The following is a 21,093-nucleotide window of genomic DNA, read 5'->3' on the forward strand; positions in this document are numbered from 1 at the left end:
ATCCTGGCACAGGTGCTAAACTAAAAGATTGACTCTTGTCCATCTAAAAGAAAGGTTATCTGTCAGAGGAAGATTTGCTGGAAGGGTGTCACTATTTGCAAGTGAAATGCGCTTTTCCTTAAGACAAGGCAAGATGGATTGGCCTCTTTCTTAGTCATTTTGTCTCAACCAAAATTGGTCTGCACTGGGCACAAAGCTTACTAAGTACTTCAATGTACTGGGCTTAACTGAGGTATGGACCTTACACAAACCCTCTGCAAAGGCATGAATTTTTCTCATCTTGACACTTACATAGAAAAAGAGCTATAATTAGATGGACTAATCAACATGTCTAAAACTAGTATGTAGGCTGAAAATAGGAGTGTTCAATTATAATTACCGCAAGTTAGATATCAGGTGAAATTTCACTCATTATTATGAGAAACTTTTTCCTTTTTTGTGCATACTCTGTTATTTTTTTAAACAGGATATTGATTGGGTTTTGCCTGATTAAAAAACATTTTTAAAAAATTAGTATTCTTTATTTCTACTACTTAGAAGTGGCTAGATGCTAGACATGCTTTTAGTGTCTTACAAATAAGCAAGATATTTGCATCTGACTTCCACTACCCATGCAACCTGTGGTCTGTACATATTTGAAAAGTGTGATCCACTAGCAGAAAATACACACATCACAGAGGACTAGCGAGAGAGTGAAAGAATAACTTTCCAAAGGTCTTTTGTTAAAATTTTGCCTTTTAGTTAAAAGGGTATTTGGAATAATTTTTACTTCTCATTAATTTATTAATTTCTTCCAGCTGGTAAATCTTTTCTCTAAAACTCTAAAAATACCTGGTACAAATAAATGGAATCTTTTTCTTAAGAGCCGTAAGAAGCAGAAATTGAGTTTGCATAATTTCTCTTGAAAAGAACTTAACAGTCAGGAAATCAGAGTTCTCCTTGGTGTTTTGATACAACAGTATTGACTGTCTTCACTATTCTGTCAAAGCTAATAAAGTGTATAAACACATTAAGTACACTCTCATGATACACTTACTTTCAGAAAAACTGCAGAAACAAGTACAAGCTTCATTAAATAAATAAACAATTATCCATGATTTCAGTAGCATAAGTGATTACTGTCTTTGATTTTTAAAAGGTATTTCTTCTGGCTGGAAAAATCTTAAGACAGAGGACAAAACACAGGCTAAAAGTATTTTATAATGTACTTACATATCACTGGCAATGGAGGAGTTCCTGGACATGGACTTTGGAGACAGGTCATAGTCACTGTCTGACCGGTAAAGGAATGACTCCCTACGTTGACTGTGGACAAAATTTGCCTGAAGAATTAGCCCTGATCCAGGGCTCGTCATGGGATCCAAGGGACTTCGTCCCGATGATGTACCATTGTCTACATCGAAACTGCAAGAAGAAAGAAGAAAAAAATTTATGTCATTGACATAAGAATTTTGAAAGTTGTAAACACTCTTCTGACAAATTTATCACTACTTAACTGCTTCTTGATAATAATGGGGAAATAAAGACCTGGTGAGGTCCACTGTTAAGCCAAAAACCAAAGGCACACAAGAAATATACTTTAAAATTGCTGATAACCAAAAAGAACAAGTCTGAAGGAAAATAAATTTGATAGATAAAAAACACTATTAGGAATACAGGAAACCTTTACGATTCTCTGCATGTAGAGTATCCATGAGCTCTACACCTGAGGAAACATGATGCTTCATTGTTTTCTTCTTTAGGCCCCATCTCTCCTGAGTTGGACTGTCACTATCCTGTCTCCCACTGTTGAGGCAGTTGAGGGCTCTTTTGTTAATGAGTACCCAACCCTAATATTTTATTACTACCCAAATATTTCAAGAACATTATTTTGTTTTATCCCAATAAACAAAGCACTGGTGTGGTATTAAGGTGTATGTGTGTGCCTGGGCATGTTTGCATCTATTAGAGTTGCTACTTTACAACCAGATAGAAGAAATTAGTTCTTTGCTCACTGCTAAGCAGTGTGACGTCAGTAGCCGTTTGTGTCTTTGAACCACACATTTAGATCCAGCGCTTCTAGCTATTTTATTTTCGACATAGCGCTGAGGGATATGGTGTAGTTGGGATCTGTCAGTGCTAGGTTAATGGTTGGACTGGATGATCTGCAAGGTCCTTTCCAACCTAGATGATTCTGTGATTCTGTATTAAGAGTGGTAAACAGGCTTATCATTCCTAGGGAACACTGCCATCATAAGAGGCTGAAAGAAAGAGAATGAAGAAGAAGATGCTCTTTCACATAGTCTGTGACGTTTCCACAAAGGGCTTGAAAATCAGTGCAAAGACCTTGAATGGGAGTCTGCAATCAATTAGAAACTAGCATAGGGTGGGCAGTGCTGGGATGACATGCTCATGGGAACCTGTGTAGCTTAGCAGCCCGACAGCTGCATTTGGTGCCATATGGAGTCTTTTTGGAACATGTGGCTCTGTTTTTAGACTTAATGTATTGTGGTCTGCAATCTCAGAGGTTACAAATGTGTGGATTAACAAGATTATGTCTCCATCTGATGAGATGGAGCACATTTTATCCAGCAAGAAGTGGAAGATGACTTTTGTTTCCCTAGTTGGCTGTGTCTATAAAATCAAAAGATGGGTTTTAGTTTTACAATATTGTGGGCAAGGTGTGGACCTTGGCTTATAACTACTTTACTATTACTATTTGCCATATTAATGGGAACTTAAATAATACTGCTAAAGCATTTAGGATTGAAGGATGAACAGAAGATCTTTCACATGATTTTTTAAAACATGGCTAAGTGTTAGCATCATAATATGTATTTGTATTGAACCCATCTGAAGGACTAATTTTGAAATCAGTGTTCAGGTGAAGGACATCTACTGGTTTTTAATTATATCTAATGACACCGGAAGAGAAAATATTCAGTAAACCTCAGCTGTTGATTATACTTCAGCCTGGCGTAGGTGTCACAGCAGGTACATGCTACTCTCTGCACTAGCTTGTTTCTTGCTGTCACCTACCATTGATCTGAGGTTGCAATGAGGTTGCTGCTTTAATGTTTTACTGAAGTGACAGCATTCCCATGGCCTTTTTTTCTTTGTTAAATGAACTAATCAAAGAAACATATATTGCCTATTTTGACAGAGATTCACATTGCCTGGCAGAGAATGGGCCTTGGTTTCATGTTTTATTTCATCGTTTCATTGTTACTTTGCACATATTCCTGGAACTGCAAGCTTTCTTCTGCTCTCAGACTATATTATTTATTATATATTCACCTTTCACAGTTTGAATGCAAGCAAAATATTTTATTTTGTTTTGTTTTTCAAAAAAACTATTTAGAAAATGGTATTAAACTTCAAGAGAGCTTAGCTATTTAATCCTCTTTTCACTGTAGTTTTCAGAACAATTCACTGTCAGTAAATCCTAATACATATTCTTCTTCCCAAATTTAATTTCTTTTCATCATGCCTGAATACTTTTTCTGTGTCCTCAAATGTGCTTCTACTACATGACATTATCAATCTCAAGATAACAAAGCTTAATCGCAAGACATCAAATGAGAGTTCTGCCACCAGCCTGCTGGGTGATCTTGGACAACACAAAGCTCCTGTTTGCCTTTCATTTTCCCTGTTCATTGCATCTTTGTGATCATTGTGAGATCTGTTCACAAAAAAAAAAATATTGAAAAACATATTGTAAAGGGCAAGATAGCATGAATACTACAATAAAACATCTTTTGCAGCTTATACTGCCATAAGTTACTAACCATATTGGCATTACTACTAGCATGACTGCTATTGTTCATTAGCAATCAATATCTTTTGAGTTTAAATTCCTGAGTATTCCAGGAGCAGAAAATACTCACAATACCAATGAACGGTTTGGAACATCTGTGAGCTCATAGTATCCGTATTTCCTAACACTTTTATTTCACTGCTAAAATAAAATATTTTTTTCTTTAAACACCTGAAGGAACACACAGACTCCTAAACAATACACATTCCATATGTTTTGTTTTTCTATTGAGGGCAGATCTTTCATGCAATTTTAGGTAAAATAGAAGAGGATTGTTTATTCCTGTGCTCAATAAGACTAACTTGTAATGGCAGTATCATTTCAAATATATATACGCTTGCCTGAAAGCTCTAAAGCAAAAGGTAAAAGTGGGATAGAAGTAAATGAAGGTCAATGTAAGTCCGTCTCACAGCAGGAAAACTTTGCATAAGGAGTGACTAGTAAATAGATTTCTTTAACAGTGAACTTAACTATTCAACTGATTAAAAGGTATTTTATTGGATGAAAGGAACATATGATTTTGTCTGAAAATTTGTTTTTTTTTGTTCACCCACCATTTGCAGACATTATATGAATATTTTATTACCAGTCTTATTTCTCTCAGTCAGAAACTAAGGCAGGCTTCTGTGAATGATTTCACTGCCAGATTATAAAACAGTGATTTTTAAAAATTTAGAAGTCTATTAGATAAAACTGCAGTTTCATCGGCTGGGAAAGGCCCTGTGGTTTGCACCAGCAGATAACCAGAAGTACGTGCAAGACTTGCACCTAGCTGTTGTCACAGCAATTTTATCCTGTGATACTGCGTTGTGTCCACTAGATGGGTGTCAAAAGTAACGAACGGGATCCAAATAGATCAGTGGGGATTTGGCTCATACTGCTCAGCGAAAATGTCTTTTATGTAAATATACATCCAAAAAAAAAAAAAAAAAAAAGTTCAGTTCTACAGTCCAAGGGTAATGTGAGTACAGCACTGGTTTTCCAGAAACATATGTCTGTTAGGTTTCTAAAATGCTACAGCACTTAAGTGTCTCGTTTAGCTCTTACTGATACGTTTGCTAACACTATCAGATGCAAAAGCTTGTAAAGCATCTAAATGAAAAATGTGTTATTACACCGAAAATCAAATAAATTGTTTCTCTGGCTGAATCACAAGTCTTATTTGCAAGAAATGGCACTGCTGGTCACACTGCATCAAATGAACAGAGAATCAGAATGAGGAATTGAAGACTTTGACACAAGTTTGTCTTTTCTTGCTGCATACATTGAAAAAAAAAATAAAGTTTAAGATACAAAATTGTATAGACTCTTTAATTTGCCTGGGCAGAAACTGCAGAAAGTCAGCTGTGGTTGCTTCATATTTATCTTTCGACTCAAGTTTTAAGCCACAGCAAGAATATGCTGTGAACCAAAAGTTATTGTCCCTAGCCTGTTCCTCAGCTTTCTTGTAGATTTGGTGGAGGGTGGTCTTTGGAAAGGAAGAAGGAGCATGGAAGTTGCTACTGAAGGTGCAGGAACTATTTTGTTGTAGTTTCACTGGCAGAAAGCAGCCATTTAAAGACAGAATTTTCCACCGTTGTTCTTCAGACAGCTTCAGGCACTTTGCACAATGCATGCAAACTGAAGCTGCTTTTAGTGACAGGAGCATCTGGCACAGCACACATCACAGGATTTTCTATGTTCAAAAAGCTTTGCTGTAACTCCAGGGATGCCAAAGCTATGAAAAGCCAGTGCTAATTCAGCAACTTTTGTGTCTGCATTTTGACAAAATGTTTTATGACATTAGTGGATACTGTTTATCCTTACAGACTGCCTTATTCAGTGTTTAGTGATGACAAACACAACATGTTCAGCCTTTTTTCCTTTTTTGGCTATCCATTGGGTTTGCACGTCTTGCCCACTGTGTATCATCCAGTCTCTCTACCAACATGGGGATAAAGGTGGTGAACTCTTTTGAGAGACTTCTAAGCATTCATGGCTGATCTTCCCTATGTTCCTAATAGGACAGGACATAACAACATCACGAGCAATCTTTGGGAAGATTATTAATGTTTTGCTTTGAGCAATAGCAGGAATCTGTGGCAAGGACAGGAGAGGTTCTGGATACTGGATCTCAGCAGCACTGCTTCATTGTTAAAGACTGCACAGTTTCTTTACACAGTGAAAGAAACCCTCAGTGCACTTCCTTTTGTGTCCTTAAATAACGCTCTCCTACTCTCTGCAAGGTTGCTAAAAGAAAAAAGGGGAAGATCTGTGTAAAAAATATAGCTTTTAGTTACATAAGGAATAATGGCATCATAATGAATATGCACGAGAGCTTGTAATTAAGGCTGCATAGAAAATCTTAATGTTGGCCTTACTTATTACTGAGTGTTTAACAATTTAATTCTGTAGCTTTTTGTTGGGGATTTTTGTTTTGGTTTGGGTTTTTTTAGAGAAGTAAGCAATAGTAGAAGAGGGAAGGAAATAAATTCCACCCCAAAATGAAGAATTTACAAGACTTTTTAAGAATACAAATTGCACTCCTGATATTCCCTTTAAGTCTCTCTCCATCTTCAGCCTATCCTGCCTTGGAAACTATGGGGAGGGAGAGAGGTAGGAGCCAAATGAATCAATCCTCTAGGGACACCTTATCTTTTAAGGCCATCTTTAAATATTACAGAGGGACAAGCAAGTTCTGGAGGGGCAAATTTTTTCCCCCATCAAAGGAGCCCATTGTCCTAGTGTCAAGCAATCTCTCCAGCCATCTGTCTGTGCTATGACCTACCTACGCATCTCAACGTTCTTGCTTCCCATTATTTTCCCTTGGAAGCACAATCCCACCATCACACTGAATGGGTGCATTTGGCATAGCAGCTGCAATTCACTGGAATTGTCACAGAAGAGCTGCCCTGTAGCAACTGCCTTTGGGCACAGTCTTATTTAAAGCAAAAGCAAGGTAATAAAACTTTATGTCTCCAAGAAAAAGGTAAGTTTTTTATTGCTTGTGCCCTGGGACAGGAGCCCAGTCCTCAAGGAGGCAGCCTATAGCTACTGGAGAAAGGGGAGGATTGGATGGTCCTGTCAAATGCAGAATCCGAATTTGTTACTTGGATTGCTCGGGATGAAAAACCGCAGTGTGCCACCTCAGCTAGTAGAACCCACCGTGGACATGGAAGATTCTAGAGAAAGGCCACAGTGTGCCTTTCTCTAGCATTGTTCAGTATAAAAGCCCAGGGTAGGGGAAGGCTCATTCCCTGTCAGATGGGATGCCACAGGCTGAGCATAGTGTGACCCTGTGTGCATTAATTACTGTGTATCCTGGAGATGTGCATGTCTCAAATCAAAGCAGCACAATTTAAGTTTTGTTCTTAGATGTGGTGGATTTATTCTGCATTAGTTATAGGTTATTTTAGTGAGCCAGACCATTTCAGTTACTGTGGAAATCATGCCCATCATGACCCAATTCTTCAAAAAATGTATAGAGACTCCTGATATGTCATTAGAAAGCATTTTGTATGAGGTGGACACTGATCCTTTTATATTAATTTTACAGCTTTCAGTCAGATAAGGCAGTGCAAGGAACAAATGAAGACAAAAACCTCATTCTCTGGAACAGGCATTATCTGCTAATAAGAACTGAATTTTCATTGATACATTTTAGGAAGTTAAATTCTGTTTTACTATATACACTAAATATATTCACTGAATAATACACTGAATATATTCACCAAATAATTACAATTTCTTTGTGAAATACTGATTTTAGACACACTTTACATTCATTAAGTAGACTGCACAAACACTTTGGTTATGTCTTTATGACTTCTCTTGGGCCTTTTTATTGCTTATTAATAAACTAAGCATTAAGTTGAGCTAACAGCTGACTTGGGTGTCCCCTTTTTTGCCAGGCATTGTTATCTCCAGAGTTTAATAAAGATGAAGCTTTACAATTTTCTTTACCAGAAAGAAACCAGTTGTCACTAACAGAGCCCCTTCCATAGGCTCCCACTGGACTGTAGATGTTAAACAAGTTAACCTGCAGCATCAGAAAAAAGACTGTAAAAACCTATCAATGGATTTATATAATTGAATAGCAGTCCTAAAATTTATTTCTTTTATTAATTCTCTGCTCAGAATATTTCAAAATGTTTCCTTTCTGACACTGTCTACCCAGTGATGCAGGGGAGACCACATCTGGTTTTCTCCTTCTACTTTCCTTTCTGTCTTTTCCCCCATGCCTAGTAAAAACTAGGCCTCAGAAAAATGAGAGAAAAAAAAAAGGAAGAAATATTTATACTAACATTTTGGAAAGAATATCATATCAACTCTCTAAATTTGAATTTAAAAAGTCATTTATATGTTACCTGATATTTTTATTTTTCAGCAAATTGTAAGCAAATGATATTAAAAGGAACATATAATCTAAATCTGAATTTTCTTGTACCACTGGAGAATTCAAGCCAACTATCTACTTGTGGCTTTGGGTTTCCAGTTAAGCAATTCAGCAAGCAAGCCCTATGATTAACTCCATTTTAAGAGGTAGTGTGGATAGATTTTCCAGTATCAAAACTGCAAGCAAAAGAAGAAAATGTGACATTTCATGAAATCTGCTTTTAGCAGCAGAACTTGGCTTTTGCTCTTGGCATAAATGTTTTTGGAAACATTTAGAGTGTAATAAGGCTTAATACTAATATTAAAAGTCCAGGTAACAGGCAGATAGAACATGTGTAGGACAAAAAAATACACTGAAGCAAAAAGATTTGTGGGAATTAGTCTACTCAAACATGTTAGCAAGGAACTCCAACTATCAGAGCTTTTGTCTCATTTTCTAGCAAACATCTTTGAAAATGTGGCTGATATCTCTGAACAAACTGTTTCATGTTTTTTAATGAAGTTTCCAAGCAAGGAGTTTCCTGTGATGACTATTCCATATCTTCGGGCCTTTTGCTTTGAACAGTCTCCTCAAACTCAATTCAAGGTGTACTTTTCATAATGTCACCTTATTATTCTCTAATTATGCCTCAGTGGTCTATGCATTTGACATGCAAGCATTTGTTGCACTTATTAAATCAATTTGCTTGCTGTGCTTAGCCATACTGGGATTGTTTTTGTGATTCCTTTTATTCTTTCCTTGGAGAGAGAATCGTCTCTCACCTGGCAATTTTTTTTCTCTGAACTTGGCTCTTGCAAGTGAACATCTTTCTACTAATGTGATGTTCAGATAAGAATGCCTGATTCCAGATCCTGTTACATGGATTTAATGTTTTGATGTTTCTCTAAAGCTGAAATAGTTGTCTTATTGCAGTATAATAAACATGCAAACAAAGAACACAAGAGAAAGAAAATGCAAAATAATTTTCAAGAAATGTGGTAATCTGTTCAGGCTTCTACTACGTTTAAGTATGGTTCTTCTGATCTAATAATCCTACTGGCACTAGTATCCCCATTTTTAAATAACAAAAAACGCCACCAAGGCATCAACTGTTTTCCCCAAGGCTTCTGGTAAAATCTGTGACAGGTTGAGGTCTGAATGAGGAAATCTGCAGAAAATTAATTAAAGAATCAGAAGTATTTTGGGTAACCTGAGGTTAAAAAGGCTGAAAAATAGAACCATTTAATCCAGACATGAGAAGGAGTATGCAGCACATTCAGGGGTCTTCCTGAGCCGCCTGCCAGCCAGCTGGCCACAGCCACTCGCGGGCTCCCACTACTGTAGGTGCCTGTCAGCACCACTGCATTTCTGGTGGTGCAGTCTCAGCAGTACTGATGGTTCTCCACTTTATTATCATTGTTATTTAATTACAGTCTATCTGTCACCATTCATTTAAATCATTCCATGACGTTGTCTGCACTTACCTTCTGTAAGGTACCTTTTCTTTGTGCTCTAAAGTACCTTCAAAGTCTTTTTGAAAAAAAATCACTTTACCTAATTTCTTCAAGAAATTTTAGAACAACACTGTTTTTCTTGCCAGGGCAAGTTTTGATCCAACTATACCCACTTCTTTTTTTGCAGCATTACTTTCTGAGCAGTATTTACACACTGGGATACAAAACCAACTTGCACCGAGTGTGACTATATAGCATGTATTTACTGTACTTCATATTGCTATTAATTTTCTCTTATTTTAAATATATTGGAATAAAATCTCAAAGCATTTCAAAATGTTTATCTAGCAATTTATAAAAATTTGCAAACCATCCAGCAAGCATACTGACTAATCCTAATTAAAATGCACTCCCCTGAGATATTAGTGGAACACCTTTCTTCAGGAAAAACTAAAATATAAAAATGAATGTAAGATCATGGTTGAGAAGCAGACTGCTTCCAGAGAAGGAAACTCCACTGAAAGAGCTCAGCCTCCTCTTTCTGTGAATTCAGTCAGATGCCATTATCAGAAGTGGCCAAATTGCTTATATATTCTTTCTGAATTAGTGGTGTGATAAAGCAAGTATGTGGGAAAAGACATAGTTTCTCAGACTGTAATATTTAAATCAATACCCTACATTACTGATGAAAGCACACGGAATCCAGAAAATAGGTATAAATATTCCCCAGAGCTAATACTTTTATGCATGGGCAAGCTTCCTGGCAAACACATCCTTCTGAAGAATCATCATATATAGCCACAATGATGATAAACACTTGGTATGGCCACAGAAGATATAGTTACATGTACCTTGTGCTTAGTGGCAGAGATCTTTGGCAAAGAGTGCCCCAGCCAGAAGCTGACAGGAAAAAGCAGTCGTGGTTACTCCTGCCTACTCTCCCGTCCCAGAGAATGCAGCACGGAAGGAGGTCCAGAGAGCCAGGAGGTGCGATCATTATGACAAGAGAAAGTCCCATCCTTCAGCATCACCCAGCTCATAATTATTTGCAAAACTGAGCTTTAGCCAACCTGTCTTCAAAAAGTGTGTCTTCCAGAAAATGGGTAAGGGCTGTGGACAGAAGTCCAAAGAGAAGGTCTATAGCCCAAACTATACGAACCCTGCACATAGGAGGTAAGATGGTTTGTTTCACCAGTACAATGTGCACACACAGATACCTACAAGAGATCATGGCCAGCTTCAGAGGAGAGTGGATGGGAGGCAGCTGGATAAGAAATTGCAGTTGTTTCTTTAGGCAAAGAAAGTGTCTTCCAGTCTTCCGGTCTAAATTCCCTATGCCAATGAAAACTCCATGAAAAGGAGACATCATTATATTTGAAAAGCAACATTTTTTTTTCTCACATTGTTGTAAAATTCCTCTAATTGCAATAAACAATTGCTGGCAATAAATCACATATGAATTCTATTTCCAAAAGAATTCATGTTGGGAAATGTTAGCAGCAATTATCACTTAAAGCATGACATGTATTGTTTAAAGCTTAAAAGCTCAAGGTATTAAGAGCTTCAGAGCTCTAAAGTTTTTGTACTTTGCTCTTTTGAAATTGTTTCATTGAAATCCTTCCCACTGCAATTCCTTCTGTTTCAGTTCTTTACATTCTGGGTGTTTGGCTTTTTTATTTGCATTTCTATTTTTTTTTTCTATTGTTTTGTATTTTGCATTGTGTTTTTGTATTTAGTTTACCATATTTGCTAAATTTTTAGCTGCTTGCACTTCCCTAAACTTCTACGAAATGTATCAAGGTTCACTTCATGATTTGGGTTCAGGAAATCCTTGCTACAGCTTTGCCATGTACAATCATCAACCTTTAAAGGGAAACAAAAAAGTCAGGAGATTGACTTGAAAGGTGCCAAGACTGGAATATCTTGAGTGTATGTGCTGATACTGTATATTTTATACTGCTTGTGGACCCTGAGCACAATCATTGGTATGTCAAGAAAGATAATTCTTGTCACGAGTGCAAAAGTAATTATAATCTACAATAATGGATCATTTGGGCTTATTTTTCCTTATTTTTATTACATTATTTTAATGCTCTATTATATTATTTTAATGCCAAATAACATTACCTAAGAGGGCTGCCTGACACTCCGCATTATAAGAATGTGTTTTCTTTTTACCATTACTAAATTCTGTCCAGTGGTGCTGAAATTTTCCTTCCAATTTTTTTGAGGGAAAATGGGTCAACTGCTGATGAGAAAGTGTCAGAGAAATGTGGTTTTTTTCATATTTTAAAAAAACATCCTGGAAGCTGTTTTGTGAGATATTCTAGCGAATCACATTTGGCAGCAGAGAAGTGGAATTTAGGCAAGTGTCTGCAAAATGCCTTTTTTCCTAATTCTGTGAACATCTTCATAAATTTCAAAAAGTTATAAGCTTAGGCCAACCTTAAGTCAGTAACATCATGCATCTGCATTATTGAAAAATATTAAGTGACACTATATTACTTTTAAAAATCTTCTGCCTTGCTCGGGGTCTAAGAGGGCTCTGAGGAACAAGCACCTGTCAGTGGGATATTTGTCTCATTCACTTCAGAAGGTGGGTACTGAATCAAGCAAAGGACTGCAAAAAGGTAAAAGTGCTTTTATCATCAAGAACTGGTAATAATATTTGCCCGAGCTGCAGAGCACCTGATACTGAACTAGTCACTTACACCAACTTTATCATACGTCACTAATAATGTGTTTCTCATTATTGAGGTATCCACTCTGAATGGCTGTTGCTTCAGCCATGTGGGCATCAGCACTTACAAATACAGATTAATTCAGAACATATGAGCAGCTACTGGATGGATCAGAGGTAATCAGATCCACTATTCTGTCCCTAGTAGTGGCCAAAAGCAAATGCCAATGGAAGAGGGTAAGAAGAAGCAAGTAGAAGTGATACCTCCCCAGTATATCCTAGCCCTTCAGCATTCTCTCAGCCTTTCATGATAACCATCCTCTCTCTATATGAATCATTCTATGACAAGTAGATCAAAAAAATGAAGTCCTAGACATCTCATTTTGGATATTCAATTTAGGGAATACTTTCACTTTAATCTCTGTTTTAATTCTCCTTATGTTAAACAAAGTTGATAATACTTCCTCATATCACATGGGTGACATGAAAATTAATTTAATCATCTCTGAGAAGCAGTAAGGTATCAAAGTGATGAACACCATAGAAAAGCCAACGTCAGCACTATAACTGCTTTTCCAATAAATAGGTCTGAACAGCAGGTTGTCAATAAAGCACGTGGCCATATTATGAGAGTAGCAAGAAAATAACAGAATACCAAATACCTCATGAATTGAGTTGCATTCTGAGCACTCACTGAAGTAGAAGCAGTAAGGATTCATAAAGGTAAAGGCTTTAGCAAATTATTTATGCACAGGACTAAACCAAGGTTCCTAAGTCAATCATAATGTTGGCATTTCCTTCTTTTGTGCTTGAGTTTTCAATCATAATAACATGGATATGAGGTTATTGTGTATACATTTGTGCACATGTTGGAGGGGTGGCCTAATCTCTCTAAACTCTTACATTTGCCATTGTTTTTCTCCAATTTTCTTTTTCAACCTACTGTAGCACTATTAACAGCCGTTACTGGTAGATCATCAAAAACTTCAGACATCAAATGCAGTGTTGGAGATTTGCTTTCTAATGGTTAGTATACAGATGAACGAGTGCATGTTCCATTTTTGTTATAATGCATATTTGATTAACCTCATCTTCTGAAGACTTCAAGATCGCTGGGACATCTCATTCATAGTATCGTGATTAACTACTATTGTAACATAAGCGTGTTCTCACTAAAATCTCTTGTGCTCCTATACTGTCAGTGAAGCTTCTGTTAATAACTGTAAGATCCCTACTGCACACATGACTGTTGGATTATGAAAGCAAAAGCTATAAAGCAAAAGCTGTAAAGCTATAAATACAGTGCTTTAAGTATTAAGAAAATAATGTATTATGAGGTGTAAAATTACCATACATATTATGCAGCTCTCATCTGGTAAAATAACTAAATGACCAGAAGTCTGTAAGTTCTCAAGAACTATTCACAAATTAACTAGAAACAAGAAAAAACAAAACACTAGCTGCTACAGTCTTCAAATGCCACACACAGAGCTAAGCTAAGCACGTGTCACCAAAGAAATGAGTCTTTCTCTGTGGAGGAATGCAGTAACAGAAATATCAGTTTACACTCTTTACTTGTAACAAGGCATTTTTTTCCGGCATTAAACAAACTTGGAAGCAGATTTGATGCAGTGGGTTGAAACAGGAACTGAAAAAAATACACAGTGATCTGACAAGCCAAAAATCATTGTGTATTGCAAAACAAAATCAAACATTTCCCTCACAAAGCAATACCAAAGTGTTTTACTAAAATTTACAACTCAGCCTGCCCCATACAGAAATATGTATCTACAGAACTATCAATACATTCAAGGATAGCTCAGGCTTTTCTCATCAATTACATAGCTATCTGTAAGTGCAAGCCAATTCCAGAGATGAACTTTCTGCTCCAGTTCGCATTAAGAATTTGGGAGGGGAGCAGACCAACTGCTTACTGCAGTGCTCCTTCATCAACCATCCTCGCTGCTGGATGCGCTCCTCTGCTGCCATTCACCACCAGGCAAAACGTGCTGCCTTTCCTCATCCTTTCTGCAAGCCCTCCCTCTAACACCAAAGGACTACATATTTAAACTACCAAAAGAATTGCAAAGTTTGGTCAAATCATAACAACTGAACTGCCGTTTCTCAGGGTAAAACAATTATAACGGCATCTGTTTACAAATAGAAAAAATACAAAATAAATCAAATGCATTAGAGCATCTTTTGAGTTAAATAATTTCCCATTTTCAGGAAAAATTGTGTATGATTTTTTTACTTTATGCAAAAAAGATGTTTGGCAACTTGATTCCAAAGTCTATTTTCTTGATACCGCTGTAATTTCTAAAATTGGGACAGGGCATGCCATAATTGCCGGCGCCAAGGAGGTGATTATATCACTCTGGAAACATTACAAAATGTGCAATACAAGAGACTGAGAAGGAGGAACGCCGGCACCTAGCACCAGTCCCTACAGCTGAAAAAATGTCACTGTAACATTGTTGCTTTTGGAATAAGCTTTGTCTCCAGTTATTTTCCCCTGACATCTGGTTATTGCATCGAGTGAAGTGTTCCCAGGAGAATCAACAATTCTCCCAAATAAAAATTAATTTTCAAGCAGTTCTTTTCAGTAAAACTTAACCTACATGTCCAAAGCTCTGCTAAGCTGATCATACATGTGGTCGTGTGGTTATGTGCCCTCCCCAGCTGGCATCATTGTAGATGCACCATCCATCACCATGTCTAGCCTACCATGCCTGAGCAGGACTCACAGTCAAAGTCTTTGGCTCTCAGGGAGAAACCTTAAGCAGATGTGGGGCCCCCCAGGCAGCTGAGGGAGGGAGGGACACTGCTATTTTACTATGTAAGTTATCAGGAAATCCTTTGTTTCATTCTTCTCTTTTACAGAAATGAAGTAGGATAAGAGGATACAAAAACCTTTTCTTTCACTGGATGAGTCATCCTGAGTGAATAATTTTATCCAGTTCTGTGTTTCCATTTCCCTACCTGCATAATGGATACTTTGTAAAGTGCTAAGAGCTCTGGTCATTAAAAAAAAAAAAAAATTCCTAAGAGCTAAAATTAGTATTACCAGAAGTAGTATTAAGAGCAGTAGAAATATCAGAAACACTGCTTTTGAGAACCTATCAAAAGTGGATTTGGGTGGGAAAAAGAAATTTAGAAATTTTACTGTTTTCCCTCATAGGAAACATGAAGGAATAGGAAGAACAGATGAAAATAAAGGCTTGTTTATTATTTAATTGTTTTGGTACATTTACTTTTCAAGACCTTCACATCATTAAAAATGGAGTGGAAGAAGACATTAGATCTGGTATTTCTGTAACATCTAGAAGCAAATGGAGGGGATAATGGCAAAAAAAAACCCCAAATCACCCAAGGGAAAAACAAAAAACAGAGAAAAAGAACCTTCACTAAAAATTTATTATAAGAAACCTGATGAAAAAAAGTTTGAAAAAGAAAAAAGGAAAGAAAATCTTTTCCACTTCAGATGAGAAGTTGGTTAGATTTTTTAAAAAATGTGGCTTTTATTTTCTGTCTACTCTATGCTGTACAGGACACAAAAAATCATTATGAATTCTCCTTTCAGGCAGAATGAGATGATTTTTTTTTTTCCAGAATGACAAAAAAAAAGACTATAGAATTTTTTAAAAAATAGTTAAGCAAGAGTAATTATTGCAGCACATGAAACATTACTGAGGTCTAAAGGAGAAAAACCTGACAGTGGCCAAATATGTGCTTGGCATACCTTACTATACAGCCCTGCCAGGACAGCACGTGGGCAGGCATCTCCTGCTGGAATCTGGTAATTGTGCCTTAAGGAACCTGGACAGTACATATTTTCCTGTACTATTCTTTTTTTACCCCCTCCAGCCATGGCTCTTTGCCAACAGATGAGAACCTACCCATCCATGGGGAAGACATGCTGTTTAAAAGGATAGCCAATTAAGCAGGCATGTGTACTATTTTCTTCTTTGTAATTGTTCTTTGAGTGTTAAAAGTTAAGGCAATAAAGACAGAAACTCATCTTTATCTGACCTCTCTAATGCATGAATGAAGAGGCACAAGTGAAATACCAATACAGTTTTTGCTAATAAAACTTGTGTCAACATAAAAGTTCAACTTAGATATACTATGCATAAATTTTCAGAATATTCATGGGTTTGTACAGTTTCAGAGATTTCTACTAGGATGCTTGAGAAATGAAGTATTTGATTAAAACAAAGCAAAATCCTCAATGAGTATTTAAAGTAGAGAAGAAAGGAGGGCAAGTCTCTGCTTATACTTCCAATATTAAAGTTCATAAAATTCCCTGACACCTGAGAAAGTGAAATAACCAATAAGGGGAGTATCTGTATATTTTTAGTCTTCATGAACTATTATGTTTCAGAGTAATGTTTGTGATTGTCTCTGTGTTCCATCCTTTATGGAAAGTTGGATTTAATTTATTTTCCAAGCAGCTGCAATAAAGAATATTGCACAAGAGCTGACCGTGCAAAGCTAAATTTCAGGAAACGGGCCCTTTTCTTTTGTTCAATGAATAAATGTCGAGGTTAATTTAACATCAAAAGAGCTAGGAGGTAACTCTGAAACCAGATGCTGATCCTGAGCGGCACAGAGAGTACAGCAATGTCAAAGAGGTTCAGAAGGCTGCTCTCAAAATTTTTGTTCACCAGGATTATTATGATAAAATCTGTAACATGATGGAGAATATTCACACACTTAGAGAGGAAGAGCAGCAGGCAAAGGTGGAATGGACTGGACATGTGTGTAGAGAAAGGGGAAGAAATACAACAAAGGATCCTTATCCTGTAAACTCATCCTTTTTAGCACATAAATATCTCTAGCAAACAAAATTCTACTTAATAATACTTTTCATGAAAGATTGATGAAAAGGGATGTGGTCATGAGCAAAAGTACATTTCAAGAGCTGATAGCTCTTAGATTTTCTTCTCCAGTTAAAACAACTGCAGTGGATTTTTAATTAATATTATTATTTCATTATTACTGTATTTCAGTAGTCTCTGCCAAGGAGTTTTGAAAGTAACTGGAAAGTTACTAGAAAGTAACTTTGTTTTGTCATTTTGGATTTCTAATTGCAAATGAATATTAAAATTAAAATAAAATCTTATTTTGAAGCAAAAGCCCGATTACCATGATCAGTATCTGAAACAGAAGAATTGGCGAAGGCAGAGAGAGAAGCCGGTCTATCTTAGTGATAGAAGAGTTACAGTGTTTTGCTTTCAATTACAAGGAATTATACAGGACTTCTATTTCTGTAGCAATAACAATAAGAAAATAACTACAGGTTAGGAAATCAATCAATTTTAGGTGACTAAGCAAAAGGTTCTGAAGAGCTACTAGAAACTGAAAAATGCATGCTTCCCATCCATCTAAAACCATGTAATGATACTGACAGCATAAATAAAAAGTTATATTTTACTGTTGAAATAAATAATTGTGAGAAAGTTGCAAATACACAATATCAGTAACAAAGACACAAGATCATCTTCCTGACACAGAGGGAATGCATTTCTGAGGTGGAAAAGGTGTTTGGACAAGATGAAAAGCTGTGATGGCTTTACAAAATGTAATTTCCTAGTTATTCATTTCCAGCCTTTTCCAAGAATGGAAATTCCAAGAAGAAAAAATATTGCTTCACAGCTGTGAATGCCCTGCTTGCCAAAAATGCAAATGTAATCACTATCTGTGAATCACAGACAAATGATGGCACTGCTGATAAATATGAGTAAGGACTTAATGGAAATATAGACCTCTAGAGCTGAAAGTCAGATTCATTTGGAAGGGCTATCTGTGCGTGTGCATAACAGCAAGCACATCAGTTGTAAACTGGCTGGTACCAAGAGGAACATAAGCATAAGAGATAAAATCCTTTTAAGAGATGAAATCCTTTTAATAGACAGTTGTGGCATTTGGGTTGCCACAAATGCTAAGATTTTATGAAGGCTTCCATAACCACTGGGGGTTCAAAGAATGGTTCCTAGCATTTTTCCAGCTCAAATCTCTGGCCCTTAAAGAATGGAAAACAATTAAGTCACTAATCATATTGTTAGCAAGCCTAAAAACAGTGCCTGCGCCACTATTGACTGAGTCACTTCATATGTTTTCTCAAATGTCCTGGACCCTACATGGCATTGAATATAAACAGTCATTTCGGTCATACTGAAACCTAGGCAAGCATGGGTCTTGGCTTAATAGTATGGAATTCAGAGCACACAGCACCGAGGTGGCTATCACGGGACAAGAGTGGCATTAAAATAAAGACCAAACCAGACATTGGCTTGGCCAGTGTTTCCAAGAGAATAAATCAGAAAATAAACTTCTGCAGACTAGGCTAGAAAGGGCACAGCTTCAATACCACTGAGTCAGACAGTGCTCATTAAATGAAGGGCATCTGAACAGTTTGATTGAGAACTGACGCAGAATAGGCTGCACTTTTAAAAAGTAATTAATTATGCAATTGTAGTGCCTACCACTGATTATGAGCAAGGTTTGAACCAGGGGTCCCATTGTCTTTGATCCATGTATTCTCTTACTATGTCTTCCAAAAATATCCTAACATTTAAAAGACCTCTTATGCTGCGTATTTTTCCACTTAAATGTTGTAATTTTTTTTTCCCTGTATTGCTCCTTGATTCTTGTCAGATTTCTTCTGTGTACAAATGAAAGATTAATATCACAGGGATTTCCTGTGATAACAGGTAACACTGGTAACAGCCTGGTAAAAAGCTTTACTGTCCTTGGGTTCTAAGTCACTGATTTCTTTCTCTTGTGAAGCTTATCAGTACTTTTTGAACTGTTAGCAACTTAAGGCAGACAACTACTTAAGGACTAAAACATAATAAAGAGGGGGAGAAGGTAACAGTCTAGTCAGTTCTTTGAACACTGACTGTCTTCCAGAGTTAGTATTTATCGAAATGGGCACTGAACAATGAGCAGTAATACTGAAACTTTGTTTTATGGGATATTTACAGTGCAGGTTTTGGTGTATCATGAGCTGCTGAGGAGGAAAATCTTAAATTTCAAATTTTAAAAGTCTGTTTGCTAAAGCACAAGAAAAAGTGATGTAAAAGTGGATCTATGGTACTGAATACTTTGTGGACAAAACAACCGAAATGCTCACTGTGCAAGATGGAAACCAAAGAGCAGCCAGAATGACTTAAGCAGAATGGTTTTTCCTTGTCACAGAAAAGGCACACATCTACTACCTCATTATCTGATTCATACAGAGGTTTATATTGTAGGCTAAGGACAGGAGTCAGGGAAACATGATTCTTTTGCAGTCTGGAGAGAAACAAATCACAATAGTTCCTGACACACACCCAATTCTTCTTTTCAGTCCTGTGTAGAAAGAACACAATCAGGTCTGGTTTGACTTTTTCAGAATCTGAAAAAATAAGTTGTGAAATAGTGGGTATTAAAGGGTAAATAAATCCAAAGAAATTTAGAGAAGAAAGGAACAAGAGCCGGAATATGAGCCAGGAAGGAAAAGCTATGCAAACCCATTGTCTGCTGCTGTAAATAAGCATATGTTTAATTTACGGTATAGAGTTTCTTCCATTTAAATGAACAGAAGATTTGCTCTCAAGTAAACAAGATGCCAGGAATGGCCTGAGCTGAGTCTAGTTGAAAGCAGTCTGTATTTCATGAATTGTTCAACATCCAGGTGGTTGAATGATTGGCAAGAGATAATAAGAATAGTAGGAAATGAAGTTGTTATAGTATTATGGGATATTTCAACTTCAGAATTTAGTACTGTTTTGTACTAAAGTAATGTAGAATTGAAGGAGACATGAAGAAAACCTGAAATTCATTTGTAAGCATTAGCAACATCTCCCTAAATGTCCCTTTCAGCCTAGCTACAAACTGCTTTCAAGCTGTACTTTACAGAAGTATGCTCAAGTGAAGCAGTGCGTTGTACATTCTTCATTGCTTTCACATCACTGAACATGCTTAGAAGAAAACTTGTGTTACAGTGGAAGTGGGTGAAAAGGGGGACTTGGTTCTGCAGCACCAGTAAGGGATCCCTTCAGGGCCTTAGTTACATTTCCAGTCCGAAAGAATGTATGGTGCTTTTTTTCCCTTTCCATTACTGACCTTCTTAGGGTAACTGTGTGTGTTTCTTTTTGGTAGCCAAAAAAGTATGCAAGAACAGCAACAAGGGACTAATATGGCCTCTAATACTGAAAAACGTCTGCTGATGAGTATAACCAGAACATCTACCAGCAGATGTACTGATGTTACTGTTGGTTTGTGACTTGACATTTTCATTTGCTGTAAATTTTCATTTGTCATAAGTAAACATGTTCCACTTTACCACTACTGAGTCTGTCAGAACTAGCTTAAATAGTGGTCTTACACTCGTGCTGCAAGTGCAGGCCTGCTAACTTAAATGTTCATCTTTACTTCACCATATTTCTGTCTACAAAATGGGGCTATACCTGCTAAGAACTTTTTTATGGAGTTTCAGACTTAACAGACTAAAAATGATGAAAAACTGTACACAGGAATCGGATGAGATCTATCTAGCATTTGCGAAAGGGCATTTCACTGTATGAGATGTCCTTCCTCTGTATTTCCTTTTTCCTATGTACGTTGCAAACCCAGCAGATAAAGGCGCTATCATACTATCTTTATGCAAAGCATGAAAAACAAATACACACATGAATCAAGAATAGGAAATAAATATACAAAACAAAAAGATGTTCTTTGTTTTCTAAGAAGTTGCCAACATCACTCGGCAAAGCTTGAAAAAATGTTTGTTTATAGATCATGCAGGGAAGATTTACAGCAC

General features: G+C 36.8%; 1 protein-coding gene across 8 annotated transcripts in view; it reads right to left on the reverse strand.

Moving 5' to 3' along the window:
* PDE4D (phosphodiesterase 4D) overlaps positions 1-21,093 on the reverse strand; it is a 421,789-nt gene that overhangs the window by 124,331 nt on the left and 276,365 nt on the right. For 5 of the 8 annotated variants that reach the window (XM_074855370.1, XM_074855371.1, XM_074855374.1 and 2 more), the window contains exon 2: positions 1,213-1,404. In XM_074855370.1, coding sequence (XP_074711471.1) covers positions 1,213-1,404 — 192 coding nt within the window. Of the gene's footprint in view, positions 1-1,212; positions 1,405-21,093 lie in introns of those variants that run through there. The other 3 variants (XM_074855377.1, XM_074855376.1, XM_074855375.1) reach the window with 3 other exon arrangements.

The sequence above is a fragment of the Strix uralensis genome, chromosome Z (genome assembly GCF_047716275.1).
Source record: "Strix uralensis isolate ZFMK-TIS-50842 chromosome Z, bStrUra1, whole genome shotgun sequence".
Lineage (NCBI taxonomy): Eukaryota > Metazoa > Chordata > Aves > Strigiformes > Strigidae > Strix > Strix uralensis.